At 40.0% G+C, this 14638-nt stretch overlaps 1 protein-coding gene across 10 annotated transcripts in view; it reads right to left on the bottom strand.

Moving 5' to 3' along the window:
• Window positions 1-14638, bottom strand: part of LOC106877847 (high affinity copper uptake protein 1) — a 120603-nt gene that overhangs the window by 14039 nt on the left and 91926 nt on the right. For 5 of the 10 annotated variants that reach the window (XM_089363962.1, XM_089363979.1, XM_089363975.1 and 2 more), the window contains exons 4-5: window positions 11257-11431; window positions 4222-4275 (exon numbers count right to left, since the gene is read on the bottom strand). In XM_089363962.1, the coding sequence (XP_089220088.1) occupies window positions 4222-4275; window positions 11257-11431 (229 nt within the window). The remainder of the gene's footprint in view (window positions 1-4221; window positions 4276-11256; window positions 11432-14638) is intronic. The other 5 variants (XM_089363992.1, XM_089363984.1, XM_089363988.1 and 2 more) reach the window with 1 other exon arrangement.

The following is a 14638-nucleotide window of genomic DNA, read 5'->3' as shown; positions in this document are numbered from 1 at the left end:
ATTAGTTTATAATATTTTTGTTCCACAAAAGATGAACATTAGTTAAATCACCACATCCATAATGTATGAAGAAAGAGTTATAATAAACCAAATGATTCAAATGTTTAGATTATTGCAACTATAAAAAAAATGAAGAAAAATGGTTTTCTCTTTGAGTCAAAGCCATGCCATGCAATAGGAAAAGCAACACAGAACTGAAATATTTATTAGTAATTTATTTGATAGGGGTGGACTGTTATAGAAAAGAGATGCAAAAATTACCTTCTGATAAGACAAAGGCAATTGAGTAAATATAACAGACGAGATCGTTACCATCATTCACTGTCACTTTTCCATGCTTGCATGGGTTAGATGGATATTGTTGAGGCAGATTTTCTACAGCTGGACAACTCTTCCTGTGGCCAACCCTCATCTATTTCCAAGTAAGGTAATATTTCCCCATGGCCAAACATGTTTTCATGGTAGACCAGAAACAAACAACACTGCTAGTATGACAGTGAAACTCATTTACAACCATCACATGATGTGAAGACAAGGTTACACACAAAAACACACCCACAAATTATATGTGTGTATGCATATGTGTGTATGCATATGTGTATGTGTATGTGTGTGTGTATGTATATATATATATATATATATATATATATATATATAATGTACACTCTGTAAAGTAGTTGGCATTGCATTAGGAATGGCATCCAGGTACAGAAACCAAGCAAAACAGCTCTAGTCAAACCGTCCAACCCATGCCAGCATGGAAAATGAATGTTAAATGATGATGATGATATATAAATATCAATGTTTGTTTTTATGTTTTGATAAAAACAATTTTACATTAAAATGAAGAATTTCTCAATACATTTGACGGAGTACAAATTTGTCAAAACTATTCTTGTTAAAGAATAATACTGACAGTGACTTCGAAGTTCTGGCCAGCTAAGCCATCATTAGACATTATATAAACCCGATGGACTTCTTTTAGTTTCCATCTACCAAATCCACTCACAAGGGTTTGGTTAAGCCGAGGCTATAGTAAAAGACACTTGCCCAAAGTGCCACGCACCGGGATTGAACCTAAGAAGACTACATAGCTAGAAAGAAAGCTTCTCAACCACAAAGTCTCAGATGCTGCATGGACTAGACAATATAGATAGCACTGTCAGTCACCATCATCATCATTGCTTTAATGTCCACTTTTCCATGCTTGCATGGGTTGGATGGAATTTGTGGTGGCAGATTTTCTAGTCAGATGCCCTTCCTGTCACCAACCCCCACCTGTTTTCAAGCAAGATAATATTTCCCATGGCCAGACATGTTTCCACAGAAGATTAGAAATAACGGAACACTGCTTGCATGATGGGACACTTGTTTACAATTATCACATAATGTCAAGGCAAGGAATCAGTAACATACATATATGCATGCACACACACACATGTGTGTATATATATATATATATATATATATATATATATATGTGTGTGTGTGTGTGTGTGTATGTGTGTATGTATGCAATGTGTTTCATTGAGTTTCCATCTATCAAATCCGCTCACAAGGCTATAGTACAAAACACTTGCTCAAGGTGCCAGGCAGTGGGACTGAACCCAGAACCATGTGGTTGGGAAGCGAACTTCATACCACACAGTCACGCCTGTGCCTTAAGTGATGCTGAAAATTCAACAAATGCAGATGAAAGAAAGATATGTATTGTGAATCTGAGGAACAACTCAATGTCAGTCAAGCTGGCTTCTTTGTTTTCTGTATGTTTTAATCCTCGTCTTTTCTATCAACTTCGCTTGATACATTACATCATCATCATCATCAAAGTTTAATGTCTGTTGTCCATGCTGGCATGGATTGAACAATTTGAGAGGAGCTGACCTACCAGAGGACTGCAGCAAAATCCAGTGTCGATTTCGGCATGGTCTCTATGGCTGGATGCCCTTCCTAACACCAACCACTTTACAGATTGTACTCGGTGGTTTTTATGTGGCACCAGCACTAGTGAGGCCACCAAATAACTGGCAAGACAAGCCCCCACCCCTCAGATGAGTAGTATTGATAGAGGTGGCTTTATGCAAGGGTGGAGGCACATGGCTTAGTGGTTAGAGGACTCACAATCATAAGATTGTGATTTCGATTCCTGGACCGGACGATGCATTGTGTTCTTGAGCAAAACATTTCATGTTGCTGCAGTGCATTCAGTAGGCAAAAATGAGTAATCCTGCGAGGGACTGGCATCCCGTCCAGGTGGGGAATATATGTGCCATTGAAACCGGGAAACCAGCCCTTATGAGCCTGACATGGCTCAAGAAGGAAACATATGCAAGGTGATGAGAGGCTGAAGTGTGACAGAGGGACAGAAAAAAAGCATATTGCTGAAGGGAGATACATGGTGAAACAAGATGGTGGTGAAGATGTGTCAAGGTTCACCCTTGAGTTTCATGTCAAGACACAATCTACATCAAAGATATTTTATACATCTTACAATTAAAATCATCACCTGATCTCCTCCTCAAGATTCTGTACTAAATTTAACATATTGCATGACCATTGGGCCTCAACTGCTGATAGAGTTGTAGGGGTGCCATTGTGACATGGTGTATCTTGTACAGTTTTAGACTTGGTATTTTCGACCATTCCTCTACAGATCTGACCCTCTAGGATAATGGATTGGCAGAACTATTAGAACACCAGATAAAAAGGCTTACAGTAATTGTTCCAGCTCTCTTTGCATTCTGAATTCTTGGTTGGCAGAATTAACCTGTAACCTGATCTAGCACTGTTGCCAGGTCATTAGGTGATTTTAGCAGGTTTTACTCTGTTGCAAATATTCAAGTGAAGTCTCTGGTGTGAGGATAATTTTGTACTTTATGACCACAGACAGATAGATAGAAACAGCATCATCATCATCGTTTAACGTCCGCTTTCCATGCTAGCATGGGTTGGACAATTTGACTGAGGACTGGTGAACCAGATGGCTACACCAGGGTCCAATCTGATCTGGCAGAGTTTCTACAGCTGGATGCCCTTCCTAACGCCAACCACTCCGAGAGTGTAGTGGCTGCTTTTACGTGCCACCAGCACGAAGGCCAGTCAGGCGGTACTGGCAGCGGCCATGCTCAAAATGGTGTATTTTACGTGCCACCTGCACAGAGAGATAAAGACAGAAAGAGATAGATAGAGAGAGAAAGAGATATAGAAAGCGATAGAGAGGGGGAGGGGAGATAAAAAGGATCAACTCCAGTACAGGACTGGTACTCTATTTATTGACCCCTGAAAGAATGAACAGCCAAGTCGACCATGGCAGTATTTGGACAAAGAAGCTGGAACGAGTAGTGCAAGGCAATAGTCGATCTGATGCAGTAATGATTCAACCAATTCATCACCTAAACGAACGATATAGCCACAACTGCATAATGTTCTGGAACTTCTTATCTTGCTTTGTCTGCTAACACCCCCTCATCTGTGCCCAAGCATTCCGCTTCAAGAAAATCTGGGAATTAGAGGTTTTAAATATTGCATATTCAGGGTGTAGCAGAAAAACTTCCCACTCTCGTTGTTTCAAGATTGCTATCAGCTAATGAAATTAGGCAGGTGATTACGGTGTCTTCATGCAGACAATGCCTTACTGTTATTTTTTCTGTTACCATCAAAGTTTTTGAACTGGTATACACCACGTGTTTGCTGCTGAAGTGTTTGTCAACCAGTTAACTTGTGAGAGTCTTTTTTTTTTTATGCCACACCCTGTAGAAAAACAAGCAGGTGTACTGATATGAGGACAAGGGAACGAGGAGTTAAAATAACTTGTAAGAAAACTGCTAGAGGGGAGGTGTCTGTGTTAATTATAGCAAAAGTAGGCCAATGAAAATACCGGCAAATAGAGTAGCAAACATAAATTTACAAACCTGTCAAACCCATACCAGCATGTTTAAGCAAACAATAATAATGAAAAAAACACATGATGAGGATAATGATGAAAGATGATGATGACGATGACGGATGATGAGGACAATGATGATGATGTGGACGACGATGATGATGATGATGCTAATGATGGTGGTTGTTGTGGTGATGATGATGATAATGTTGCCCACGTAAAAAAACAAGGAGAAACAAATGAGACACGAGAAGGTATTTAAAAATTTAAAAAATAGGTAAAAGCCCAGAGGAGGAGTAGGCGAGTGCCAAAACAAAAGCCATCTAAGGTAGTACTACCTTACAGAAGGTTCCGCACTGCTAGATTTTTGTCGGTGATTTACACTGAATGACCTAAAAGATTTCAGAAAATAAAACAACAAAAAAAAAGAAAAGAAAAACTGTTGATAATGATGTACAAGAACTTCATAGGCTTCAAGGAAAATGGTAGACAAGGTGTATGTGTTTTTGGTATTTCTTAGATTTCAAAGCATTCAAGGGTCATTAAAAGTAGAATTAGTTATTTAAAATACTATACAGCTAATCCAAATCCTGCTGCAGTGTTTTCTGTTCTGTAGCCTAAGTAGCTTACCTTTCTTCCACTTATCGTGTGACTCTAACAGCTGTTGAAACAGTTTGGTTTTTTTCTTTTACTAATCAGAAACAGATATAGGTTTCAAACTTTGACACAAGGCTAGCAAGTTTGGTAGAGGGGGTAAGTCGATTACATTGACCTCCCAGTGTTCTACTGGTACTTAATTCATCGACCCTGAAAGCATGAAAGGCAAAGTCGACCTCAGCAGAATTTGAACTCAGAACGTAAAGATGGACAAAGTACCACCAAGCATTTTGCCCGGCATGCTAACAGTTCTGCCAGCTCACCACTTTCCGTTAACTGGCTTCAAATTTTGGCACAAGGCCTGTAAGTTCGGGGGTGGAGTGGAGTCAACTTCATCGGCCCCCAGTGCTCAACTGTTACTTATTTTATCGACCCTGAAAGGATGAAAGGCAAAAGCTAACCTTGGCAGAATTTGAACTCAGAACGTGAAGAAATGCTGCTAGGCATTTTTACCTAGGATGCTAATGATTCAGCCAGATTGTTGCCCTCATCACAGACAGATATCACTCATATCATCCAGCTGATTAGAATGCTGCAGGAAAGAATTGCAAGACTTAAGTTTACTTTTACAGTGCAGAAACCTGCAGAAATATGAAATAGCTAAAGATTTCCGATTTCTCTGGAGAGGCTCAGAGATCAGGGAGCCTCTCCAGGTTGAGCCACCACTTCTCTGCATTGCTGGGCCTTGAATAGAGATAATACCAGCTGCACCATGCCAGGGATGGTCAGGTGGATAAGCATCACTGGTCCTCATTCAACTCCCCGTCTCTCACTGGATGGTTCCTAGCACCACACTCTGGTACCACACTTCAGTTGATGGGGATAGACCAAATGAAGGGATGGTGTTAACACTGCACCAACAGATGAAAGACTCCAAGTAAGTCTTCCCAAGGAGCCACAGCTCGGACAGAGGAACCTGTCCGGGTGAATGTTCTGGCACTACGGACGTGTGATTAGAATGTCGCAGGAATGAATCACAAGACAGATCCTTCAAGCTGAGCTAACCAGCAGGAGACTTAGGGACAGACAAAGAATGAGACAATTGGATAAGATCTGTAGTCTCAGTTGGTCAGATTTGGGGATGCAGCCAGAAAGTGTAATGACGGTGGTTTCCAATAAGACCCTATGGAGGAGGTGCCTAAGGACTCTACCCCTACAACCCTCCCAGGAACAGTGGCCAGAGAAAATGGATGGATGGATGGATAGCTGATGAAAGTGTTTTTGTACTCCAGCGATATTTTCGATGTATGCTGTTAGTAATAATCTAAGAGAATTCTATCTAATTCTATGGTATGGCATTGTGAACAGCTTATTCAAAGATAACATATGGATGTAGAAGTTCCTTCATGTAATTCTAAACATACACTTATCATCAAAGAATATTCTTTTCTACTCTAGCCACATGGCCTGAAATTTTGGGGGATGGGGGCAGTCAATTTGATTGACCCCAGTACACAACTGGTACTTAATTTATCGACCCTGAAAGGATGAAAGGCAAAGTCAACCTCGGCAGAATTTGAACTCGGAATGTAGAGACAGATGAAATAACGCTAAGCATTTCACCCGGCGTGCTAACGATTCTGCCAGCTCGCTGCCTTGGTCATCAAAGAATATTGGAACAGAAATTTCAATGACTATCATCATCACCACCACCATAATCATCACTGCTATCACCACAATCATCATCATCATCATCATCCCTGGAATCAGTGTCATCACTATTACCATCACCACCAACATCACCATCAACACCACTACCACCACCACAATTATCATCATCATCATCATTTTTATGTTTGTTTTTTCCCATGCTGGCATGGGTTGGATGAGGCTTATTGAGACGGTATTCTCTGGCCAGACACCCTTTCTGCCATTAATGCATTTTTATTGCACTTGCTGCTGCTACAGGTGTGAAACTGTCAAGCTAGGTGACATGAGAAACATAAACATGACATCAACATTTCCCACACAGCTGTCAATACAAAGATATGTGAAAATATACATTATTCTCTCTCTCTCTCTCTCATGCACTCACTCACACACACCTTTCATTTTCATTTGTCCTTCCTTCCTATCTATCCCTTGACTGCAAGGCTGTTGGGGCAATTGTTGAGGACGTCACAACTAGATTTCATGACTTCTCTTAGTCTTTTGCTACCCTTTGTGAGTTGGCAAAAATGAGGCCTGCCCACTCTTTTATGGTAACCTGGGCAATAACCAATCCAGCATGGATTCTGGTCAGGTTGTCATCATCATAAATATATCATGGGCAAGTTAGCTTGGCAGCACCCATTCCTCTCCAAGCTGTTAGCCACAACCATATACCTCTATCTCAGACATGCCTTGGCCCCCAAACATGAGGTCATTGGCCTGGGCAGGTTCCTCTACTCTAATCATAGGTTATATTTTTTTCTTCTTTTAATAAACAGAAACAGATATAGGTTTCAAATTTTGGCACAAGGCTTAGCAAGTTTGATAGAGTGAGTAACTAAGTCAATTACACTGAGCCCAGTACTCAATTGATATTTATTTTATCGACCCTCAAAAGGATGAAAGGCAAAGTCAACCCCAGCAGAATTTGAACTCAGCACGTAAAGACAGACAATATAGCGTTAAACATTCTGCCTATCACTATATTACTGAAGCATTGTTTTACAGCTGAATGCCTTTCCTGTCACTAACCCTGACCCTATTTTTCAAGAAAGGGGATATTTTATTCCACATTTCTTCAAAGGTACAAAGCCAACGGACAATTGAATGATGGAAATGAAATGACAAGATCACCACTTGAAGCTCAGTGGTTCTCAGAAGTGTAAATGTAAATCAGGGATGGGGGTAACCCCTGCCCATGGGCACAATTACACCCACAAGCCCATTTTATTACACCTGCAGGCTGGTATATTTGTATGTACAAAATATAGTAAATTTTTCAATTATAAAATTTATACTATATTTGTATGCCTATGAGCAACATAGGTCGCGTTTCCACTGTCTTAAAACAGTTAGACTCAAATGGCAGTTACCAGACGATTTTCTATCGTCTGGTAACTGCCATTTGAATGGAAATTTTGTTTTCACTATAAAACACATATTGCTAGGTTTGTACCACCCCCTTGAGACCCAACTACACTCTAGCTGAAAAATAAGGAATACTTCATAAGTAATATAAACATCCTAAATTCAGTGGTGGCATTAATGAAGATGTTACACGTAAATTTAATGTGTTAAACTTGTCTTTATTAATGTATCTCGAATTATACATCTCGAATTATACAAGATTTACACAAATGTAAGCATTAGAACTCATGATCCACCCACGGACCTTTATCTTTGGAAAATTTTGTACGCTGCACTAAAAAGTTTCCCCACCCCTGATGTAAATCCACACTGACATATGCACATATACAAGAGTCTGCTTTCAGTTTCTGTCCACCAGATCCATTCACAAGGCCTAAGGCCATAGCAGAAGGGGACCAGCTGTAGGTCCCCTTCTGAAACAACATGGTTGAGAAGCCAACTTGTTAACTATTCGGCCATGCCTCAGTTTAAATCTTTTTACTTTTTATTTTGTACTTGTTTCAGTCATTAGGCTGTGGCCATGCTGGAGCACAACCTTCAAGGATTTTAGTCAAACGGATCAACCCCAGGACTTATTGTTTTTTTACAAAACCTGGTACTTATTCAATTTGTCTCCTTTTACCATACTGCTAAGTCACAGGGATGTTAACATACCTACACCGGTTTTCAAGTGGTGGTGAGTGGAGGGGGGGGGGGGACAGACACAGGAACACACATATATACAACAGGCTTCTTTCAGTTTCTGTCTACCAAATCCAGTTACAAGACATTGGTCAGTTTAAGGCTACAACAGAAGACACTTGCCCAAGGTGCCACACAGTGGGATTGAATCTGGTGGAAGACACTTGCCATAGGGGCCACACAGGGTAGTAGAACCCAAAAAACGGTAACTAAAAAGTGGGTAAGTAGCTTGCTTCTCAATCACATGGTTCCGGGTTCAGTCCCACTGCGTGGCACCTTGGGCAAGTGTCTTCTATTATAGCCTTGGACCAACCAAAGCCTTGTGAGTGGATTTGGTAGACAGAAACTGAAAGAAACCTATTGTGTGTGTGTGTATGTGTCTGTGTTTGTCTCTCCCACCAACATCGCTTGATAACCGATGCTGGTGCATTTACATCCCCGTAACTTAGTGGTCCAGCAAAGGAGACCAATAGAATAAATACTAGGCTTACAAAGAATAAGTCCTGGGGTCGATTTGCTCGACTAAAAGCGGTGCTCCAGCATGGCCACAGTCAAAATGAGTGAAACCAGTAAAAGAATGAAAGAATAAAAGAACCGTAAACCTAAAAGTAGTAACTCAAAGTTGACTAAACATACCATCAAAAAAACAAAAAAAAACCCAACTAGAATATAGTTCTATAACACAACCATATGACAGTTCTATGAAGAATCTATAGTACAGTTCCATAAAACAATCATAGTACAGTTGTAGAATAGACTCTTTCAGATAGCATTAACATTTGACTGTTCTACAAACAAAACACAATACACTACATCCTGTGTCTTACTGTTCCCCTTATATACAACACTTACTATATCTCATGCCTTACTTTTCCACCCAAAATATAACACTATCCCATTATAAATAAGTAAATAAACACACACACACACACACACACACACTCACACACACACACACACATATATATATATATATATATATATATATATATATATATAGGCAATGTTAATTCTCTAAATGAAGTATTAACAGTAACTGCACGATAAAGTGTAGTATATTGCCACTTAAGTGTGGCTGACCCCTAGGGGTGGATGTTACTGTTGCTTTTAGCCCCAGGAGGACATCTCCTCCAGCTGGCTTATCAACACACGACTGTGTCCTGTTTGCCAAGGGAAGTTATCCCTCTCACCACGATCTGCAGCACGAACGGATCCGGATTTCAGGGTTATTTCCCTTCGTCGGCGTTCGATAGCTACTGACCTTGGTGAGAGAGACAAAAACCTGGCAATCTTATATCTACTTTTCCAGTGAAATTCTTCACTGATATCGAAAAGGTGAAAACAAGCAATGTTAATTCTCTAAATGAAGTATTAACAGTAACTGCACGATAAAGTGTAGTATATTGCCACTTAAGTGTGGCTGACCCCTAGGGGTGGATGTTACTGTTGCTTTTAGCCCCAAGAGGACATCTCCTCCAGCTGGCTTATCGACACACGACTGTGTCCTGTTTGCCAAGGGAAGTTATCCCTCTCACCACGATCTGCAGCACGAACGGATCCGGATTTCAGGGTTATTTCCCTTCGTCGGCGTTCGATAGCTACTGACCTTGGTGAGAGAGACAAAAACCTGGCAATCTTATATCTACTTTTCCAGTGAAATTCTTCACTGATATATATATATAGTTAGGTTATATTCTTTTCCACTCTAGACACAAGGCGCAAAATTTGGGGGGAGGGACCCAGTCGATTGGATCGACTCCAGTACACAACTGGTGCTTAATTTATCGACGACGAAAGAATGAAAGGCAAAGTCGACCTTGGTGGAATTTGAACTCAGAACATAAAAACAAATGAAATACTGCTAAGTATTTTGCCTGGTGTGCTAACGTTTCTGCCACCTCGCCATCCTAGTTAGGTTATATTCTGTTAAGAACATGATAGAGTACAGTATAAAGCTCGTCCAGCTTCAGAAGGATATATATATATATATATATATATATATATCCTTTCTCCTACTAACACGGAAAGAAAAGTTTTTGCGATAGCATAAAATTGTAACATTTTTTCATGGAAGGGTACAAACAAATGATATCAGACACACTCGTGTAATGGGAACACTTGTAGATAATCAGTACATGAAGTCAAAACAAGGAAAGATGAACAAACACACACACATGAAGCTTCATTCAATTTCTGACAACCAGATCCACTTTTAAGGCTATGGTTGGCCTTAAGTAGAAGATATGCAATTAAACTGAACTGGAATCTATGTGGTTACGATTTACACATCCATAATAACAAGTTAACTTGCCAGAGCAGCGGTCTCGCTTCCATGCCGGTGGCACGTAAAAAGCACCATTTGAGCGCAATCGTTTCCAGCTTCGCCTTACTGGCACTCATGTTGGTGGCATGTGAACAAAACATTGGACTGACTCCTGTGCAGGTGGCATGTAAAAAACACCATTTGAGCATGGCCGTTGCCAGTACTGCCCAACTGGCCCTCGTGCCGGTGGCACGTAAAAAGCACCCACTACACTCTCGGAGTGGTTGACATTAGGAAGAGCATCCAGCTGTAGAAACTCTGCTAAATCAGATTGGAGTGTGGTGTAACTATCTGGTTCACCAATCCCCAGTCAAATTGTCCAACCCATGCCAGCATGGAAAACGGATGTTAAATGATGATGATGATAATGATGATGATGTACTAAATCTGTAATGTTTGATATTGAGCAAATCACCAGTTGAGTGTAGCCCTTCTGTGTTACTAGACTATAAATCATTGCTCAGATGAGCTTTTCTCACATCAGAGGAAAATAAAATTTTAAAAAAACAAAAAAAAAAACATACATTTGTAATCAAAGCTCAAAAAATTAAGAAAATAACAAAAACAATTTTGAACAAAAAACAAACAACATTCAAAAACATACATTCTCAAATATTTTTAAACTAAAACTCACTCGACTGTTTTATGTTCTTCTGTAACTATTGTATCCCTAGATGAACTTGGTTCTATTGTCATGCTGTGATAGCGAGTTTTCACATTAGATTTCCTCAGCATTTGCTCCCGGAATACCTTTAGACCTTCGTACCACATAGCAAGGATGAAAATGATAAGACAAGCAATGACCATTTCTGAAAAAGACAAAAACAATAAAGATAATTGTCATGTGAACGTAAAACATCAGGAATCAAAAATGAAAATAAATATCATTATCATTAGCCAGCAAGGTAACATCTGTATGGTTCCTCAGCCTGCTAGAAATAACAAAATATCCCCCAAATTACATCCTACCATCTTTAAAAAAAAGAAGTCACATAAGACAGTGTAGTCCTTGAGATACAAAATGATGAAATGGTCATGAGTGGAACATTGTCGATCACAGGTCTACTCTATTAAGAGCCAGCTTTGCTGAAGAGAGACAACCAAGTTGAAACACCAGTGTTTCAAAGTCTCTCTATATTAGTGAATTGATTAGGGTGTCAACACATATCGTATGAAAGAAGTTGTTCTCTATAAACAAAATACAACAGTGTTGGGCCTCATGGAGGAACAGTGTTGGGCCTCATGGAGGCAATGACCAAGACCTTTGAAGCAACATTTGAGTGTTGGGCCTCACGGAGGCAAAATGGCTGAGCTCCTTTCGAGTGTTGAGCCTCATGGAGGCAATGACTGAGACCTTTGGCTTGAGTGTTGGGCCTCACAGAGGCAAATGATTGAGACCTTTGGCATTATGTCGTGCTTGAGAAGAAGACCCATCAAGCCAAGCAAAATCGCAGTCATGCAGATATCGGTGTCACGCGAATGGCACCCATGCCAATGACACATAAAAGCACCCATTACACTCTCGGAGTGGTAGGCATTAGGAAGGGTATCCAGCCATAGAAACCATGCTAAATCAGATTGGAGTCTGGTGCAACCTTCCAGCTTGCCAGCCCTGGTCAAGCTGTCCAACCCATGCCAGCATGGACAATGGATGCTAAATGATGATGATGATGATGATGTACATCATTATTTTGATTCTCATTGTTTGTGTTTGTGTCCATTTTTTCCCATCCTGGCATGGGTTGGATGAGACTTTTTGAGGGAGTATTCTACAGCCAAGGTGCACTTTTGTTTTCATGTCTCTGCAAGTTGAAACGAGTAAGGTGCAAACCTTTTTATTTGTGCAGGAAATAAAAACATCACTTTGACTCAAGCATTATCAATGAGAAGACACTCGGAAACTGGGGTACTTGCATCCTCACATACATGAGGGCTTCTGCACAGTTTCTATTTCATAAATTTTACTCACAAAGCACTAGCCAACCAAGGTGCACATACATACAAAGTGAACTCAGTATCCACAGACCCATATCTGTATATATTCTTTTATTTGTTTTAGTCATTACCTTTAGTCGAACAAATCGATCCCAGGACTTACTCTTTGTAAGCCTAGCACTTACATTATCGGACTCTTTTGCTGAACTGCTAAGCTACAGGGATGTAAACACACCAACATTGATTGTCAAATGATGGTGGGGGGACAGACACAGATACACAAATGCATATTATATATATTAGATATATATATATATATAAACTCAGAACCACTTTGTTGGAAAGCAGGTTTCTTAACCACATATGTCTGCCTGTTACCCATGCCAAAGTCTCTTTCATTGAACACTAAACTCGGCTTGCGAAGATCTGTTGGGGAAAACAAAATCGTGATGGCACCTGTACCAGTGGAGCACTAAGTGCACCGTCCAAGCATGATGGTTGCCAGAGCAGCTGTCTGGCTTCCGTGCCGGTGGCACGTAAATAACACCATTTGAGCGTGATCGTGAAAAGACATTCGAGCAAGATCGTTGCCAGTGCCGCTGGACTGGCTCCTGTGCAGGTGGCACGTAAAATACACCATTTCGAGCATGGCCGTTGCCAGTACCGCCTGACTGGCCTTCGTACCGGTGGCATGTAAAAGCACCCACTACACTCTCGGAGTGGTTGGCGTTAGGAAGGGCATCCAGCTGTAGAAACTCTGCCAAATCACATTGGAGCCTGGTATAGCAACCTGGTTCACCAGTCCTCGGTCAAATCATCCAACCCATGCTAGCATGGAAAGCGGATGTTAAACGATGATGATGATGATGATGATATATTATATATATATATATATATATATATATATATTAGAAAAAATAATAATCAGGTACTCAGATGTCTGGATGGTTGTATATTTACAGATTTTTATTCATGTCACATATTTTATAAATTAGCACTTTCACCTAGTCTTGTAGGTTTATCAAATTTGATAACCCTACAAGACCAGGTGAAAGCGCTAATTTATAAAACATGTGACATGAATAAAAATCTGTAAATATACAACCATCCAGACATCTGAGTACCTGATTATTATTTTTTTCTAATATATAATTCCTGTACATCACTTCCAAACCTTCCAATATATATATATATATATATATATATATATATATATATACACACACACACACACACAACAGGCTTCTTTCAGTTTCCGTTTACCAAATCTACTCACAAGGCCTGAGTAGAAGACAGTCGTCCAAGGAACCATGTGGTTGGGAAGCAAGCTTCTCACCCCACAGCCACTCCTGCACCTATTTTATATATATATATATATATATATATATATATATATATATATATATATATATATAAAAAATACATATATACACATCAATATCATTTCAAAGTCAATTTTAACATACGTCAGATGGAATTAGCCTAGGCAGATTTTCTACAGCTAGATACCCTCCTGGAAGGTATTATATCCTCATGACCAGACATATTTTCAGAGAAGGCTGGAAATAAGGGACTGCTTGTATGATGGAGATATTCATTTTTAACTATACCATGATGTCAAGAGGAGGCATAAACATACACAGATACATATATATATATAATTAATGCCCCCCAAAAACACAATAAAAAACAACACAAGGGTGTGGTACATGCAAAGTATTAGCAGATGCTCAGGGAAGGAAAGAAAAGTAGTTTTATGTTTCGAGCAAAGCTCTTTGTCAGAAACAGGAGATGAAGGAAAGTCCAAGAGAAAAGGAAGATGGAAGAAAAAAAATCACCAACAATCCACATGTGGTTACATATATTTACACCAAGCTCCTTTCAATTTCCATCTGCCAAATCCACCCACAAGGGTTTGGTTGACGTGAGGCTATTTTAGAAGACACTTGCCCAAAGTGCCAAGCAGTGGGACTGAAACCAAAACCATGTGATTAAGAAGCAAACTTCTTAACCACACAACCATCTTGGCACACACACACACACACACACATATGTATGCATGCATCTCTTTCACTGATGTA

Source organism: Octopus bimaculoides, chromosome 1, assembly GCF_046866305.1.
Source record: "Octopus bimaculoides isolate indiv1 chromosome 1, ASM4686630v1, whole genome shotgun sequence".
Classification (NCBI taxonomy): Eukaryota; Metazoa; Mollusca; class Cephalopoda; order Octopoda; family Octopodidae; genus Octopus; species Octopus bimaculoides.
This window is presented reverse-complemented; position numbering and strand designations above follow the sequence as displayed.